The 18,833-nt window shown below is 43.1% G+C and overlaps 1 protein-coding gene across 8 annotated transcripts in view; it reads right to left on the bottom strand.

Annotated features, from left to right (window-relative positions):
* pde4dip (phosphodiesterase 4D interacting protein) overlaps nucleotides 1-18,833 on the bottom strand; it is a 102,198-nt gene that overhangs the window by 18,812 nt on the left and 64,553 nt on the right. For all 8 annotated transcript variants that reach the window (XM_029429097.1, XM_029429098.1, XM_029429091.1 and 5 more), the window contains 19 exons: nucleotides 18,328-18,465; nucleotides 18,105-18,224; nucleotides 17,789-17,881; nucleotides 17,338-17,547; nucleotides 17,036-17,194; nucleotides 16,669-16,764; nucleotides 16,219-16,356; nucleotides 15,949-16,128; nucleotides 15,384-15,578; nucleotides 15,047-15,295; nucleotides 14,713-14,878; nucleotides 11,836-11,936; nucleotides 10,933-11,099; nucleotides 9,897-10,179; nucleotides 9,632-9,809; nucleotides 9,243-9,359; nucleotides 7,758-8,235; nucleotides 5,979-6,214; nucleotides 5,793-5,841 (listed from right to left, as the gene is read on the bottom strand). In XM_029429097.1, coding sequence (XP_029284957.1) covers nucleotides 5,793-5,841; nucleotides 5,979-6,214; nucleotides 7,758-8,235; nucleotides 9,243-9,359; nucleotides 9,632-9,809; nucleotides 9,897-10,179; nucleotides 10,933-11,099; nucleotides 11,836-11,936; nucleotides 14,713-14,878; nucleotides 15,047-15,295; nucleotides 15,384-15,578; nucleotides 15,949-16,128; nucleotides 16,219-16,356; nucleotides 16,669-16,764; nucleotides 17,036-17,194; nucleotides 17,338-17,547; nucleotides 17,789-17,881; nucleotides 18,105-18,224; nucleotides 18,328-18,465 — 3,353 coding nt within the window. The remainder of the gene's footprint in view (nucleotides 1-5,792; nucleotides 5,842-5,978; nucleotides 6,215-7,757; nucleotides 8,236-9,242; nucleotides 9,360-9,631; nucleotides 9,810-9,896; nucleotides 10,180-10,932; nucleotides 11,100-11,835; nucleotides 11,937-14,712; nucleotides 14,879-15,046; nucleotides 15,296-15,383; nucleotides 15,579-15,948; nucleotides 16,129-16,218; nucleotides 16,357-16,668; nucleotides 16,765-17,035; nucleotides 17,195-17,337; nucleotides 17,548-17,788; nucleotides 17,882-18,104; nucleotides 18,225-18,327; nucleotides 18,466-18,833) is intronic.

The following is an 18,833-nucleotide window of genomic DNA, read 5'->3' as shown; positions in this document are numbered from 1 at the left end:
ATTTTTAGACCTTGGTCATATTTTAAGTTATCAGAGAACAAGCTGAGCGAGTGTTAGCTGCAGCAGAACAGCGTCAGAGAAACACAGCGGTTTGTTTTGGAGAGGAGACCTTTGCAGATAATTGGGCTCCAGGTAAAAACCTCATGAACAATTACCACTTCTCCCCCCCCCTGTTTGCTTTTTTGTGTTTCCCTTTTTTGTTTCCCCCAGCAAGAATCATAAGTTGTGGTTTCGCCCCCCAACGCAAGTTATTAACCCCCCCCCACACGGCCATGTTTGTCTTAACCGGGAACAAGACTGACTGCACGACCAAGGAGGGTTTGTCAGTGTTGTCGGATTTTGGCATACGATAAGGCAGGAAATATATACCAGGTTGATAAATAATGTAAGGTGACACCTCATCCCCTGACATCGCCACCACGTGGGTTGTTTCTTTCCACTCCTATTTTGGTTTTATGTTACCTAAAACATTAAATCTAGTGAAAAAACGTTTGGGCTACCCATGGCTTCGTTGCTTAAAGTGTGGGAAATGTTTCATACTCTAACTTTCCTAATTGGCCCTCTTATTTTGGGGTAATCATGGTTTGCTGGTTTGGTTTTGATGTTTGTGGTCTTTGTGTTGGTATCCCGTTGGGGGGGTTGTTGGTGCTTTTTTTTTTTGTGTTTTTTTTTGTTTTTTTTTGTTGTTTCGGTTCCTTGTTTCTCCCTGTTCTACACATAAAGATGTATCTGACCCCCTCGCGCCTTTTACGAATATGTGTGTAGTGGTCCACTCACCCCCCCTACTTAGACCCAGATTTTATGGCCTTTTTTTTTCGTTTTTTTGCCGTTTCCTAGGGACCCCTTTACATTTGGCCTCCTGGGCTGTATTGGAACGCTCAATCCAGCGTTCAACCCGAACGAAACAAAACATCTATTCTTTAATCTTTGTTACAACTATGAGATACACCAGTCTACCAGTGTATTTTTGTTTTCTCCCAATCCCCACCTCTTTTCCCCTTTTTACCCCTTCTGGCTGATGTGGTTTTGTGTTGGGGGGTACGGGTCTTTCTCCAAAACAACCCTCTGTGTCTTTTGTTGTTTTGTGTCGGTGTTGTGTTGTTTTGGGCGGGGTGGGTTTGTTTTGTTGTTTTTGTTTGTCCTTTTTGTGTTCCTTTTTTGTTTTTGTGTTTGTTTTCTTTTGTGTTTTCTTTTTTGCTTTTTTTTTTCTTTCTCTTATTGTTCCTTTACGTGCCGTACGCTCCTCTTTTAGTTTTTATTTTGTTTTTGTGTGTGTTTTTTCTGTAGGACCACTTTTCCCCCCTGTCCCCAACCTTGTGTGTCTTGTGTTTTGTTTTTTGTGTTTTTTCGGGCTCTTTTTCTCTCGGTTTTTTGACCAAACCCCAACCCCCCCAGCAGTGTGGTGGGTGTGGTTTGGCGGGGTTGGGGATTTCCGTGTTTCCCCAACAGGCTTTCCGTCCCAAACCGTGGGTTGTTATAGTGTTGGCTTGTTTTCCTGTGTTGGGCCGGGCTCTATTCTTGTGTGGTTTGTACTTACAAAAAATTTTTCCACTTTTCTGTTTTTTTCTCCCCCCACAGAATCAACCTCCCACTCCCCATTAGAGCCTCCCCACATCGATTTGGTTCCTTTCCCCACCCGTTGTGCCTTGAAGCACTTTTGTCGTATTGGGAAAACCTTGATGCTGCCCCTAACACATTTGCTTTCCGCCTATGTGCCCGTGCTCTACCCCACCCCCACCCGCTCCTAGTCTACACCCTTCACCACATCCCAACCCACCACACCCCACCAGACCCATTCCGTCCCCACACATCCCCACCCTTTGTACTATAACACAAACACAACTAGCTTACAACATTAACGTGGAGTTTGTGGTTAAACCCCGACGGGCTTCTTTGGAGAGTGTGGTTGTTTCATCCCCTGTAGCATTTTGAGGAGCTCTTCCATGTGTGTTGTCATCTTTATCTTCTTGCGAGTCCCCCCCCCCCCCCAACTCCTCTTAGCTGTGCGTTCACAGAAATACGTTACCAACACTATTCCTACCTCAATGCTGGGGGTGTCCCCCCATCCCAACCACAGCTGTACATGCGTGGGGGGGGTGGTGGTTACTAACCTTTTGTTCGGGTTGTTTCACTGTCTTGTCGTTGTTTCCAACCCTGGTGGGGAGTAGGGTTCGGTTCCGCCTTGCCGGTGCTACCTGTCGTGTGGTGTAGAGGCCATGAGGGGGTGTGTACCAGTTACGATCCTGATGCCCCCTTGCGGTTGGGGTGTTTAACACACCTTTTTTTAGTGCCTCTTACTCAGTCCCCTTTGATTCGCCACCCTTTTTCTGCTTGCGCCCTTTCTGCCCCGGCCTGTTGTTGTTTGGCGGAACCTCTCTACGCGTGTTCCGCTTCCTTATTTTTTCCCGCCCTTTAGTCCCTTCTCCTTATACGTACCCGCTGTCCTCATAATTGTCTCACTCCACTCTGTCTACCCCCCCTCCGTGTTTATTTGCTATCCTTATGTCATACAGAATTCCTCCCCCCCCCTATTTTTAGTTTCCACCCCGATCATGCCCCTTGCCGAGCCTGTGTACCTGCCCGGTCCTTTATTCTGCCTGGCCTGGCCTCAATCCGGCCATCATCCCTACCGCCCTGAGCCGGTAATATCACCCCTGTTGTTTCTGTTAGTTCTTTTATCCTTGCGTTTTTTTGTTTTCAACACACCAAACACTGTTGTGTGGTCCTCTATAAATAATGATTTCCCAATCCCCACACTATTTATTCACGCTTTCTGGCTTAGATTTTCGTCTCATCTTATGGTTGTCCTCTTTTGCCGTGTTTCCACTTATGGCACTTCATATTTCTAGTAATTTTTTGCTTCCTGTTGTGTTACTCCCAATTTTCTGCAGACTGTCCAAGTTGTTATCAAACATTGTAGTCTTTTTCCCCTATTGTACGTCTCCTCACCACCACTTTTCCTATCCTTTTCTCTCACGACACCAATTTTGCATTAATTAGTCTTTTCGGCATGAATTCTGGTTTTTACCTTTTTGCGTAATTGCTCGGTTGGATGAAGTTGTCTTTCTATGTTCCGTCAATACCCACTTTTTTTTTTGTCTTTTTAACACCCTGTGTCTTCGGTGCCTTCTGAACCACTTGTCGTGGTGCAACCCTATCCCCCTCGCACCACATGTCTTCACTGTCCCACCCCCCTCATATTCCCCCCCCTTTTCTATCTACCCCTTTTTCTTGTTCCTCCTCTCCGCCTATGCTTACTTAGTGTACCTGCTCTGTCATATGTATTACCTACCGGACTCCCTCTATCCTGTTATTCCTTTCTTCATTTTATCTCCTTGGACCCACACTTTTTTTTTCCTTCTCTGGTTTTCACCACCACCTTTAGATCCCCTCGCGGAGTTTTCCCTCTTTTCTTCTCTGCCGCGCCTCCGCACGAAAACATAACTATGGGGCGGTATGGCCTGTCCACCTATTTCCTTCTTCCTTTCCCTTAAGTATTCGTGTGTGTTTCTTGTTTTGCTCAGTCTCTGTTCCGCCCCTCGCTGTTCGTTTCGAATCCTGGGTCTGCCCTGTTTGTTGGTTCTAATGGGGTGGTTCCGCGGGCTTGTCCCCCCAAGTTCACTTGCCAATAGTGTAACTGTAAAGGGGGAGGCATGTGTGCGAGAAGCGCAAAAGTAGAAGAGTGGTAAGATGAAGTAATGCAATGGTTGGAGAGAAAGTGAAAATAAAAAAAGAAATTTACATATTTTTTCCGTACGCCCCGATCCGCAAGCGTGGAAACAGTAGTTTTGATTTCTGACTTAACCACCAATCGTTGAACTCACCACCCATAATGAACATAATGTACTACTATCAAACACTTAAGCCCTTCAACCAGATGCCTGTAAGAGACGGTATATCCACCAACCACCATTCCTGCAAATCCAGCCCAGTTCTCACACTTACAAGGGAAAAAAAGGAAAAAAAACAGAAAAAAAAAAAAAACAAATACAACGGCAAAAATGAAGGAAAAGAGGTGGCATAATGTAACCAGTTAAAGAGGAAGAGAGCAAAGAGAGGGGAAACAACAACAAAACGAAAAGAAATGAGTTCACTGGGAAAAAAAAACAAAAAGAACGACAAAGAAGGGAGAGAGAGGGAGAAAAGAAAGAAAAAAAAAAAGGGCGGACAAGAGCAAAACTTCGAGGGAGGAGAAGGGGACCACTACGAAAGGAAACAAGACGGGGTGAAAGAGGGAGGGAACAACCAGTAGATTGGAAAAACAAAGGGAACTTATTGTAAATAGAGGATACAAAGGTGAGAAATGAGAAAAAATATCATTGCATATTAGTATAAACGGTAACTAAAAAGGAAACACAAAGCAGCACAAAACAATATTGGTGAAGACATCTAGAGCAGGACTTCAGGCTTGTGTGTTCCTCTTATGAAACTGTGTTTGTCCCGACATCTCTTGTGCTGTCCTTTTGTTTTACGTCATCTCTCTCTTTCTCTTTTTGCTGTCTGCCTAATTAGCAGTGCAATTGACCGGGCAGTTAAGGTCCTCGCTCAGACATCGGCTGAACCCTGGTGGTCACGACTCCCCAGCTAAAATTAATGAGTTGTATGGTTTGGGTGGTGGAGGGTTACCCAATCATGGCTCTGCCCTGCAGGACTTTGTGGTTTTGTAATGCAGTGATGTCAGAGCTGCTGACTTAACAAGTTGCCGAAGGGCCCGGCGAGATGCTCCAGCCAGCTGCGACCAGTAGCAGCAAATAAGACTTGACATGGTGTGTGACAAAAAAAGCCAACGGAAGAAACCAAATAGGGCATCTGGCAGAGAAGAACAATGATTTAAGATGAACATTTTCCAGTTAACACGGAAATATATGGTTTGACTCACCCTTTCTGATCGTACAAATATGTAGCCATTGTTTAGTCGATGTGGGTAGAAACTGTTTTATTTTGCTATCTGATTTTGAAAGAGCAGCAGTTTATCTCTCTGATTTAAATGTAACTATTAGTAAGAGCTTTTCAAATGTAAAATTGATTGTGAAACAAACAAATCAACCTCCCTCCAAAATACGTTACATTACACCTTGCAATGATTTTAAACATTTCAAACATTTTGAATTATTTACGTGACATTTAAAATCACGTAAGTTACTCTCTTATTTCTCTATCACAGAATATGTATCAACTCTGTTAAGAAATGTGTTAAATATATATTAAGAAGGAAGTCACAACTCTAATAAATGTAGTGAAATAACAAAACATATATATTTATTTAATCATTATTTCATCATGAAATGTATCTTATTTTAATTAAAACATAGTTTTTTTAAATCATAAAATAAAATAATCTGTAAAATAATAATTGCCACTGCCTTGGCTGACATTGAGCAGTCACAAATGTGCTTTTTGAGTTTGAAAAATGTCAATATTGTCAATCAATCCATAAGGGAGTGTATTGGGAGAGACATCTAGCTTCTCCATGCCCCTCTGTCAGTTAGATGTCTATATCCAGCCCTCCCCCACTTTCCCTCCCACATTAATAAACCAATTAGCTCCGTCATTAACTATCCCTGTGAGATCATCGCATTGAGTGAGCGTCTGATTATTCTGCCCTGAGGAACAAACATCGCCCGAGCGTCACACACCAATACTTTCCATTGACCAACATCGAGCCTGCTGTTACGCTGAACTCGACACCACAACAGCAACTCAAACACACACACACACACACACACACACACACACACACACACACACACACACACACACACACACACACACAGAAGTAAATGAGCACTGACCGGATGGCGAGCAGCTCTGTCTTCTCATCTGGATCTTCAGAATGATCTCCTGTTGGAGATATAATAATATCATTTGTTTATATATATTTAATTACACCCTTAAATTAATCAAATTAAATCTGTCATTTCTGAGACTACATATCTCGACTGCATATTACATAAAGTAAGTCAAACCAAGCCACTCACGTCCACTGATCTTTGCGCTGACTCGCTGAGCCAGAGCGCCGCTCTGAGCCAGCTGGTCCCTGAAGCTCTGGCCCATGTAGTAGTCGATGTCGTTGGCCCTCAGCAGCTCCTCGAAGGCCTTGGTGGTGTCTCCCAGGTGCTGGGTGAGGATGTTGCACACGCCCCGACCCTCCCTCAGCCGCTGGCGGAGGTGAGACAGCTCTCTGGCCTGAGCCTGGATCAGAGTGTCGAATTTACTATAGAAAGAGAAAAAGAGAAATGAGTGTTATATGTTTCAGTCTGTGAGCTGATACATGATACACAACCACTGCTGTAGAGCATATTCACATCCAAAATATGTGGGTTTGGTTTCCAATCTTTTGATTGACATACTGTAGTTTTGATTGTATGATTAAAACAGTTTCTCAACAATGACAACGCAATAAAGTTCAGTTTCTGTAACTGGCTCAATATCTTTACTGTAAATTGTTTGTGTTTGTATCTTTAATATACAGTATAAATTGCTAGAATTATAAATACATGTCTGTTGGATAGTTTCTGAAGCGGAGGAGATTCCTAAGTTGGACCTGATCAGCCTCTAAATGACAGCACTAAAGCTTCACTTGGTAACACATGGCAAATGGGACGGCGTGTTCCCATTCTCGTGTCAGTTAATCCCTTCTGACTTTCAGGCAGCTGAGTTTACATAAAAAACATCTGTGGTTACGCTTGATTAACATGGACGGAGACTGACGGGAGGCTTGATGCCTGCAGTGATTAATGGATCACTATACAGTGTGAACTGCATCAGAGAGAGGCTGACGCTGGGAACGTCTTTCCTACTTCTAGATCATTCTTAAAGAAAGGATCAAACCAGTATTTGTGCATATTTTTTTTAGCTCATACATAATAAATCATTTATACAGTTCAATCTAAAAAAGTGGCAAGAACCTTTATATACTTAAAATACAAAACCTTTTTTTAAGTATTTGTTCTGATTTACAGGCATCATATATTAATATTTTAGCAAGATGTCTGTTGATGCACTGTAGTTAACATGCTTCTCTGATTAATTCATTATATTGTCCATTACAGTGGCACTATTTCCATCAGTACAACAACAGATTCATGTCACCACTACAGAAAACACTTTCTGTACACAAGAAATACTGTTTATTATTCATTAATTCACAGTACTCCACAGCACCATCAACTCAACGTTTCCTTCTCTACAGATGTTTCACATCAAAAGCCTTCCAGCACTTAAAAGGCACAATCCCTCTCTTTCCTCGTAGGCTCCCTATCACCATGGGGATTAAAACATAAACTAGGCACAGGAGGATCAGAAGACACTTAAAATGGAAAATTAAATAATTAAATCCTAGGAGGGAAGCAGCCATGAGAATGCCATAATGTATCAGATTTACTGGTATTATATTTTCAAATGCGTTTTGTACTGCTGTAATACGTAACGTTTCTCCAGGATCACTCACATTCATCTCTAGAAAAGTCTCGCTACGAGATGATTTGTATTAAAACAGGTTTACCTAGTTTGACCACACTGGCAAAAATAGATATTACATAAAAGACGAAGAAAGACTTGTAGTGCTCTGTCTCTAAATTAAACATTTTTAACATGTTGTATTTGTATTTTTTTGTATTTTATTTTGACTGTTAACTAAAATGTTATGTATTTATTAAAACTAAATAAAATTATGTAACTGCTGTATTTTATGTCTAGAGGTATTAACTCCCATCCAAATAAAAAAGATAAAAAAAGGGAAGAGTAGCTTCACTCACCCTGGCCAGGTGGCAGACTTCACATCTTCGCTGACAGACTTTTTGCCTCCTTTCCTCAGCTGGTCCTCCAGTGCATCCACACGGCACACCAGCTCCTGCAGGCCCTTGTCAGGGTGAGGGTGACGGGGCGAAGCCAGAGGACCTCCGTCGGACGACTGCCATCCTTCGTCGTCCTCCGCCGCGCTCTGGGAGGGCGAGGCCTGGAATGACCAGTTGACCTTGCGGGGTGTGGAGGGTCCGTTGTCGCTGGAGGTGGAGAGGGAGCGGAGCCGGCTCTGGAGCCCGCGGATCACTCCCTGAGAGCGGGTCAGCTGGGACCGAAGGTCCTCGACCAGGTGCTGGAGAGATGACATCTCGTCTCCATCACCGGAGCTCTGGGTGGTGGTTTTAGTGAAGGTGGCGCTGCTGCTACTGCTGTCGGCAGGCCACCACTGGGTACCACAGTCCAGAGATGTGCACATCTCCAGGTCATCAAACTCTGTCAGGGAACATACAGAACACACATTTATCTGTGTCCTGGAAGCAGCATCAAGCAGTAAAACTACTCTCCCATGTTTCCTTTATCATCACATACATATGCACTTAGATCCACCGAACTAGAACTAATGCAGGGTAATACAACAGGCCTGCAACGATTCCTGACTTGTAGGTAGGTAACATTGCTTTCTTTGTATTTAAACTGTTTTAAGATGAGTTTAAGGACATTGTAAAAGCAGCAATTTGTAGTAATGAGTTACTATGCTCGCTGGACATACACAAATTAAAATAAATATTTGAGCTTTAAACTTATTTAACTAAATATAATAACAGTAGTAGTAGTATAATAGTATGGTAGTATTAAGATAAAATACTAAATATAATCTGATATTAAAACCTATAATGAATAATCATATAGATATACTGTATATATCTCAGAGAAGTAAAGCTTAAGTTACAAGTTACTTTGCAGGTTTAGATTATTTATTTAAAAAAAATAAAAAAATATATATATATTATGGATTGAAAATTGAATCATTAAAATTATCTCCTCCTTTACCAGCTGCAGCATTAGTAATGAACACATTAATTTAACAAGATATTATAATTCAATAATATAATATATATCATTCTGAAGTGGGCCATTCTGCATAATGAGTACTTTCAATTTTGGTATTTTATATTTAAAATTGTATAATATTATAATATAATATTTTTGTTAAATTCAGGAATTTTACTTGTAACAGAGAATTTTACACTGTAGCTGCTTTTACTTAAGTAAAATATCAGAACACTTCTTCCACTACTTTAAATATGTTAATGTTCAGATACTGTTTACTGTCCGTTGCTGCCCTCTGGTGTTTTAATTAGGCTACTACAGCTACCCAGTAGGAAATGTCTCACATAACTTAACCCTTAGCAAACAATACAAAGTTTAGTTTCCTTTACTGTCTTTGTGTAAAGTACATTCAAAACAGAGACATCTGACAGTCTGTAGCAGAGACGTACCTGGGCTGCTGGTGTCTTCCCTCTCCGCCTCGTTCTCACTGCGGCCGGAGGTCTCGTAGCCCATGTCCTGCAGGTCCACCTGGATCTGCTTACTGTCCTGCTGTACTGTTGTCTCCGCTGCGGAGACACAGAAGAAGAAGAAGAAGAAGAAGAAGAAGAAGAAGAAGAAGAAGAAGAAGAAGAAGAAGAAGAAGAAGAAGAAGAAGAAGAAGAAGAAGAAGAAGAAGAAGAAGAAGAAGAAGAAGAAGCTTAACACCAGTGTTTGCAGTTGATACCATCTCTAATTCTTATAATTACTGATGTGTTTGTTTCGCCTACTTTGATAAATAGACATATATGACACATTATTGACACAACACATGACACTTCAGACATGTCCGTCCACTCACTGAGCAGCTCCCTGTAGTCTTTGAGCTGCTCGGCCTGAGCCTGCACTGTGGCTTCAGACACCATCAGTCTCTCCTGCAGCTCTTCACTCTTCTGCTGCAGACAAACCTTCTTCCCACACATCACAGAGGACGCGGCGCCCTGCTGCTTCCCGGCTGACAACTCGATGCCCGGGACATCCTGGAAGACAAACAAGAAAACACGTGAAATAAAATAAAACGATTTTATTTTCATGCACAAGTTTTTGTCCTTCTAAGTGTTCCCTGCCTGTGAGGAGTCGGTGATCAGGTGCAGAGACTCAGGTCTGTTGGCTCTCAGCTCACAGCTCTGGATGTTGGTCTGCGACAGAGACGGCTCGCCATCCCAGGTGTCCCACATCTCAGAACCTTCCTCCTCCTCGTCATCCTCTTCCACCCCTTCGATGGTCACATCCAACTCCTCCTCCTCCTCTTCGCCGTCCAACTCATTTTGTTTTCTGTCAGGCTGCAGCCCTTCAGTCAGCTGATGCTTTAAACCTCCATTCTCTGCTTGCAGGCTGAACAGAGCTTTCCTTTAAAACAGACAGAGAGAGATGGACGGTTAGAAATAACCTGTTGCCCTCTAGTGGCCAAAAAAGGACTTCATGCATCTTTAAGTTGAATGGATAAGTGTGACGTTATTATTATGTTTTCTGTTTAGTTTCTTGGTTTGCTTGTCTGTTTCTCAACAGGTTTGCGTAAAAACTACCAATGTCTACCGATTTCCAGTAAACTTGGTGGAAGGGTGTAGCGTGAGCCAAGGAGGAAACATTTAAATGTGGAAGCAGATCCGAATCACGGGGCGGATACGGACATTATATTTCACTTATGGAAACGGCGTTGGCAGAGGCCTGCGCTCTCTGAGTGCCCTTCTCGTTCTATATTTTTCTTACTCACAGAAAATCCCTTGAGAAGATTAAAATAATGTGTTAGTCAATCTCTTAATACTCTCTGACTTCCTGTCCGTGGTTCTACAAACATAAATCTTTAGAAACACATATATATATTTTCACATAAGGCCACATTTGGGCCAGCATGTGTGTGTGTGTGTGTGTGTGTGTGTGTGTGTGTGTGTGTGTGTGTGTGTGTGTGTGTGTGTGTGTGTGTGTGTGTGTGTTCATGGTGATGAAGGAACATGTCACCCAGTGCAACAGTCGGGCTCGTTGATGTGCTTTTAATAGTTTTTAGACAACACTGGAGCTCTATGGCTCAGAGGAACAAGAATACACACGCAATACTTGGTGGTGGGACACATTCAGCCTTAATCCTTATCGTAATCGTCTTACCGCATCTGTGAAAGCGAGGAGAAGCCGGCCTTCTCCAGTTGAGCCTTCAGCTCTCCCAGCTCTCTCTCCACCGCCCTCTTCTGCTCCACCAACTGCTTGACCTCCATCAGTCCCTGACCTTCAAACAACGTATCCTGGGATGGAGGCTTTCCTGTACCTCCAGAACCCTGTTCAAACAGTCAGAATCATTAGGTGTAACTTACTACAAGAGCACGGCCAGGCAAAATTACAGTTACGTTATTGAACGCATGTTTTTTTTTTTTAAGTAAACAGACCAGAGATCCAAGATAAATATTGAAAGTTCACAGCAGCTTCATGCCTCGTAAAACTCCAGCCCTCAGATATAAATCTGTTTCCTGCTTGCAGTTGGTTTAAATTGTTGCACTGTGTTTCCTAAAAATAACTTCCAGAGTGGATTTTAAGATTTAAGATTTTTTCAGTATAGGTATTGTGTCGCGGTGTCTTTAAACAAGTATTTTAGTGAATGGGATAAAAAACAAAACACACACCAGTACAAACTCCAAAACAGCTTAAACTTTCCTAGTTATCCAATGAGAACCAGACACATGAAGGGCCAGGATTTTCAGAATAAAAGTACACAACAAAGTTATTTTAACTTATGGGAAATATAAAAAGATATATGCAATTAAAGTGTCAAAGACTTTGAAAAAGCTTTTTTATTAGATAGCCTAACTATTAAAACGATCTCCTGCTAAATCCTAATTTATCCCTCTTGGGTGCAAACTTCTGAGATTATGAATCCTAAAGAAGTGAACGTTGCCCTCTCAGCCCTCGACTAACTTCATCAATAGCAATAAAAGATTGTCATGTTTATTATGGGATGTTTGGCCTCCATTCCCCTTAAATCCTCTCTTAAATAGCTTTAAATCAAATGTATCCTACCTGGGTGTTGACCCTCAGTCTGGACTCCTCTTCATCAACGCTCTCGGTGTAGTCGCTGTTAAAATCATCATCAGCCTCGTCTTCATCCTCTGAGCTCAGTTCTGCAAGGAGTAGAGGAAACAAAGGTCACATTTCTACCATGACGAGAACTTCTTTTACATTTCTCTCAGTTTTCTGTTTACTTTGTGCAATTCAGCAACCAGCAGCCAGAGAGTCCCACTACACAGAGAGGACATCTGCTTCAGCTGACAGGTGACATTATTCTTTCATCATGATGTCATTTGTAACGCAACATCCGTCACGCTATGAACATCATACGTTACAGTTTAACTGTAAGTGCGTATAAGCAGCTCGTAGTTCACTGATACGAGGATCGTTGTGTTTATCTGCTCTTGATTGTGGTTACACTTTATTATTCAGTATGAAGACACTGAAAAACACTCCAGGAACAGAATGAACTAATGGAGGGGGATGGTCAAACAGAACAGGATTCTGGGTAATCTCAGTCTGGGATTGTACATGCAACTGCAGTGAGCTCAATCATGGCCTCGACTTTTCTTGAATGCACTGGTGAGGAAATGGATTAAAGGCTAATGCAGGGCTGGCTCTTATTAGCATCATCAGCGCCATATTCATTTTCTAGAACTATGAAACCCTCATTACGACTCACATTTGGTCTCATATCAATGTGGATTTCAGGGCTGTAGAAACCACTGAAGCTAAGTACTCAGTATCCATTCTGAGAGTTTGAGGGATTTTGAAAACACATGTTTTTAATTTTGATTGATTGATTCTTTAGAATATTTATTATATATGTGGCAAAAAAAAGTTAAATCAAAATAAAACGAGGGGAGAACCAGAAGTATGTTACTAACTGTGTGGAGAATTCTTTCCATTTCACCATCATGAAGGGGGCAAATATTATTGTAAATTAATAAATAAAATCTGAATTGTGGGGAGAATAGTCCAACATTTCTCAGGAAATTTGGATTTAATATTTGGAAAGGTTTCAGGGTACGGTCCGAGTAACTTTGCAAACTGTAAATCAGGAAAACCTGATATTTATTAAACTCAATGGTGGCTCTGTGACGTTGAAGTTATACATGTCATCATTTTGTATTGTTGGTGCTTCAGTCACACATAATTCATAATCCACACAGCAAGGGGAGAGTGTGTGATCTCTGGAACTGGACTCAGTGCCCAAGTGACTGTGTTTGTTTTTGGTGTGTGAGCGTGTGTGTTCATGTATGTAGTGGAGACAGATACTGTAAGGATGTCCCTATAGAGGCGGGGAAGTAATACAACATCTTGGGCCAGTGTGCAAAGTGAATTGTTATTTCATGCTTACAAACCATGAAAACCTCCTAAAATCACAAATGCATGATGGAATATGCCGCAGGTTTATTTATTGATCGGCTCAATTACATGTTAGGGTTTGAAAATGTATAAATAAAATATAATATCTGCAATCCAACAAATGTGGCGCAAACCTTTATGGAGTCTTCGCAGACACACACTTTACTTTCTTCAACTTTATGGGAAGAAAGAAAACATTCATACTTACTGTGGTCCAGTGTGACACTCAATTGTATGATAATATTCATTATTAACCACAGAAGTGGAACCGATGGTTGTTGAATTGCACATTCAATCACAAAAGAAAACCTTTGCAAGCATTCGAGAAATCGAAACATTTTCTCCATAAAAGACAGCAGTAAACTAGTAAAGTATACAGAATCATAATCCTGTAGAGGCCATGTGGAATGTGCTTATAACTTCATATTGTTCAGTAAAACTTAATATTACAGTTAGGTTCAATTGTCATACAATTTACGGCATTCATAAACTCATTCAAGCTGCTGAACATGCAAAGGCACACAAACACATGTAAGGTATTATACTATCACTTGCATACGTAACCAAATACAACACTTATACAACCCCATGTAACAGAGTAAATGATGCTTTTTACAAAATAAAAAATATTTTTAAGAGAAAGCCGTTTAACGGCACTGAAACATTTACAATACAATTAAATGAAACAATGTTTCCCGCCATTTCTAAACGTGGCCATTACTCAGGACAAAACCCAGCTGGATGATGTCATGAGCTTTGTTCCAAAATGACAAAATAATTAGAAATAAGTCTTATATTTACAAAATGAATTGAAACAATTATTTTATGCATTTTTAAAAATGTTTTAGTTTTTTTGCATTTTGGTATAGGACCTCCACCACTGCTGTTTGAAGGCTGATATTAATAAGAGCCTTGCTTTTTGTGCACACGTTTGGGAATAACATACCCACAATATAACTACTGATTAGAGTAATTGGAAAAGCTTTACTGTCAACAAGTCAGCACCATGCTGATCCACGAGGCTTCAAATGTCAGCCCCTACTCGCTTTTTTAACATTGTTTTTTATCGTTCTGTTTTCTATGCACTCCTGTTACAAAAGCAGCAAGCTGTTGCAGTGATATTGGGATGTTCAAATGGTTTACACTCATGGAGGTGTGAGGCTTTTTGAGTCATTATTTCACCCAATGCCATTCCAAAGGAGGTACAAAAACAAAATCATGCTGCTTGTTAAGTGGTTTTAAACTGATACAATTAACTGTATCCTTTGTCAAACAGACATCAAACCATCCGTGTTAAGAAGCGTGAAGACCTGTGGTGACGGCTGACTGACAAATGTTGAAAATGTCACAATCACTGGTTACAATACAAAAAAGGTTCAGTAGCATTTACACCCAGAAGGTCCCAAGTGTTAGATTGTGTTATATCAGCATGAACACCAGCAGGACACTCAGAGACCCACACCACAGCCACGGCTCCCTGATGCTGTTACAGATACTGTCCCATGCTTCTCGGATGCCCACCTCCAAACTCAGGCTGCCTGCTGTTGGGCCGGTCACGGCCCGGGACAGGGCCTCTGTCTGGGGGTCCGTCCCGCTGGACCAGGCCCTCCCTCAGCTTCTGGACCTCCAGGGTCAACCGCTCTACCAGCGGGAGACCGGAGGGCTCCACCATCTGCCTCTGGAAGTCCTGCAGAACACACACACACACACACATTGCTCTCTGAAAGGCTGGATAAGTACTGCCATGATTTGAATATTGGCTTCTTATATGGGAATGTAAAGATAAAAGGACAAACATATATCATAGACATAGAAATATAACAGAAGGATCCCGCTCTCTCTCCCCCTCACTGACCCTGATGATCTCCTCCTTCACATGCAGCGTCCTGGTGAGGGAGTCCTCCCTGCTAGCCTGACCCCTGCTCAGCTCCTGGCTCTCCCTCTCCCTCCTCAGAGCCAGGCGCAGCTCCTCCTGCATGGCCTGGAGCTCCACAGCCGAGTCCGAGTCTGACCTCGACCTGACACCCGAGCTCAGCTGTCTGCGGAGCTCCTGGAGCCTCCCTGTCTGCTCACCCATCACCTCACCGAGCCGGCTCGCAGAGTCCTGAAAGAAGATTCATGTCATTTATTTTTTTTCAAATACAACTTTTTATTGAACCTGAACCTGCTTCTACTGAGCGGCTCTGCTCTACCTGAATGTACTGGTCCCTGGAGCTGATGGTTCTGAGTAGATCCTGGACCTGCTCGTGGTGCTCCTGGGCCTGCTGGGTCCGATCAGCCAGCACTTCCTGGAAGAGGCGGTCTTTGAGCTGGAGGCGGATCTTCAGCTCCTCCAGAACGTCGCTGGGAGCTGATTGGATCTGAGCCAGTAGAGAGCAGCGCATGTCCTACAGCCGAGAGAAGAAGAAACATTAATCCACACAGGGAGGAAATCGAGAGAAAGAAACACTCAACATTCAACATTCAGCTGATGACATCGGTGGATTACTATCTGCAGTGTTTTTAATGCTTCATGTTCATATTTTGGTGATGTTTCCAGTTCATGATTCAAAGCCAACATGCGATGATCACTTTGACAATAAAGCTGCAAAGTTGTATCATAAATTTCCCACCTGTTGTATTAAACCGGTTTACCTAACATGATGTCATCCAGCAAAAAATATCCTTTTTATTCTCATTAAGATATCTTAGTTCTTTGAATGCTTTAAATTGCAGGTAACTGTGTAAATCCATTTCCTTTTGTACACTTGTTTGTACCTGAGCCTCCTGCGTGCGAGCGTGCAGCGCCGCCTGCAGCTGGCCTATGATGCCGTCTCTCTCTCTAAGGATGCTGCTCTGTCTCTCTCCACTCTCCTGCTGCTGCCGCTGGACGTTCCTCCAGGCGTCGCACACATGTTCCAGCTCCAGAGCCTTACCACGCACCAGCACCTCCAGGCTCTGACACACACACACACAAAACCAACAATGAGAGGTGGAGGTGGCAGAGTGAGTGAGTGGGAAAAAAAAGTGTGATTTGTGTGTTCTTACAGTGATGGTCTCCTCGTTGTTGGACAGGACGCAGTGCTGCCTCTCCAGGTCTCTCTCCTTCTCTCTGAGCAGCAGCCGAAGCCGACGAGTCTCCTCTTCTTTCTCCTCCACGCTGCGGAACTTTTCGTCCACCGCTCGCTGGGGGTTGGACCAAATAAAATGTCAATCATCACTGAAACTGACAGTTTAGGTTTGGCCAGGCCGGTATTAAACCACAGAGGATTTGGTTTGGACCTGAGCCTGGTGCCGTAATCACAAAGTATCTAGTTTTCCCACTAAGACTCTTTCAAAAGGGCACTAAAGGTTTATGGATTTTTATTCACAATGAGTGTTGGATGACCATCGGTGTGTGTGTGTGTGTGTGTGTGTGTGTATATGTGTGTGTGTGTGTGTGTGTGTGTGTGTGTGTGTGTGTGTGTGTGTGTGTGTGTGTGTGTGTGTGTTGTTTACCTCCAGAGCTCGGTCTCTCTCCTTGATACGCTGGCGGAGTTTCTGAAGCAGAGAGTCTCTCTTGTCCTTTGGATCCTCCAACAGCTCACAGTAGTCCTGGTTGAAAACAAATACTCAGTTTAGTTTAAGATGTAGCAGTTCAGGGAATAAAAAACAAACCACACCCCAATTAAAGAAAGTGAAACCATCAACAGAGACTCTAAATTCTACTGGAACAGATCTGAAAATTCAGTTTGGACGGAGTTGAGTTTTCTGTGAGCATCGAGTGCTCAGCAGACTGTATTCCTGGGACGTGCCCTCAAGAGGAATCCTGTGTATGTTTGCAAGTGTTGGTGCAGGTTTATCTAAACGCATAGAGCAGTCGTACCTCTATCAGCTGCTCTTTAGTCTGCAGGGACGTCCTCAGCTCTCTGACGGCCTTCTCTCTCTCCTCGTCCTGCCTCTGTCTCTTTTGCTCGCCCTCTCTCAGCTGCTCCTCTCTCTCCTGCAGGGCCGATCGGGCGTTCTCCAGAGCCAGCTGCAGATCCTGATCAGCACACAGTCAAAGTTAAATACAGACAGCCAAGATGCCAGGTCATCTTTAAGGGAGCAGCATCTTTACTTCCACTCATTTAAACACAAACCTGTTAAAAAAAATGAGTAAAAGAGTCACACTCCCGTCTTCCTCACCTGGTTGTGTCTCTCCGTCTCCCTCCTGTGCTGCAGCGCCCCCTGCAGGTCTTTCTCCAGCCTCTGCAGGGCTCGGCTCAGATCCTCCTGCGTCCTGCTTGCCTGCCGCTGCTCCCGCTGATCGGCCTGCAGCTCCAGCTGAGCCTGGAAGAGAGACGCCTGCAGAGCCAGCACCTCACTATGACCTCGAATACTGTCTGCACCCGACACCTGCGGGTACCACCCAGCGAGGAGGGAGGAAGAGACGGACAAACACAGAAGGGCAGAAAGGGACAGGTGTTAAAAGAGAAATAATGATTTTTTTTTTGCTTAAGCTAGATCTAAGGTTTCCTGATAGAACATTATAGTAAACCAGAAACAAGTCAATTCAGTATCTGTGGTCTGAATCTGTGTAATATTTTATTTTGTGAAAATATTTTGGTGTCATTCAGTGTCAGCATGGAGGACAAACCTGCAGCTGCTGCAGCTGGTTGCGGTTGGTGAGCTCTTTCAGAGAACACAGCATCTTATTCTGCTCCTCAATCACCCGATACAGCTCTGCAGCCTGCACACACATACACACACACACACACACACACACACACACACACACACACATATACAAACACAGTTTAAATGTGAAACTACGCATTCCATTTTGACATTCAGCTGTGTTCAATATTTTCTTTCTTTGTCGAAGTCTATTCCTTCCTGTCTCTTTCTGCCTGTCTGCATTTTTGCCTTTTTCATCCATCCATCCATCCATCCATCCATCCATCCATCCTTACCTCTGCCTCCTTGGAGTTGGCAGTATCAGTGATGTTCTGGATGTTTCGCTCCTGTCGCTGGGCTTCCTCTCGGGCCGCACGCAGCTCCAACTCCATCTCACCGAGACGCACCTGCAGCTTCTACACACACATACAACAAGCTTAGTACAAACCATCTCCGAGCTTTGCTGTAGACTTTAACGATGTTCAGATGGATGAAGAGCAGGCCTGGAGGTGTCAGTACCTGGTTCCTGGTCTCGCTCTCTCTGATCTTGGCCTGCAGCGAGCAGACCTGGTCCTGGGCCTTCTGCAGCTCACCCACACACTGACCTGCAGCGCTCTCATACTGACTGAGCTGGCCCTGCTGCTCATCAATCAGCCTCTGAAAGACAAAGGAGCAAAATACAGGTCAACTAACAATGAAGATGTGTAGGAGTTGTACTGTATGTGTTGTTCTTTTTCACCCTTGAAACTAACATTATTAATCAAAAGCGATAGCATATAGATTAATCAGTGGTGAAAAGTTGTAAACACACATGTTCATGTGTGTTGTGGCTGCAGCTGGTGTGTGAAGGATAGAGTGAAAGTGGAAAGTGATGTCAGTTCACTGTTGGATGACTTCCTGGGGAAGCGGTTGTTGCCACGGCAGCGTGTTGCTGACTTCCTTGTTTTTGTTTATATTTTTAGGATCTGTGTAATGATGTGAGTCACTCTGCCCTTTGGGACATATGTGCAACCTTTTCTACAGCT

This window comes from Cottoperca gobio, chromosome 4, assembly GCF_900634415.1.
Source record: "Cottoperca gobio chromosome 4, fCotGob3.1, whole genome shotgun sequence".
NCBI classification, from domain to species: Eukaryota; Metazoa; Chordata; class Actinopteri; order Perciformes; family Bovichtidae; genus Cottoperca; species Cottoperca gobio.
The sequence above is the reverse complement of the archived record's forward strand: the minus strand, read 5'-3'. Positions and strand labels throughout refer to the sequence as shown.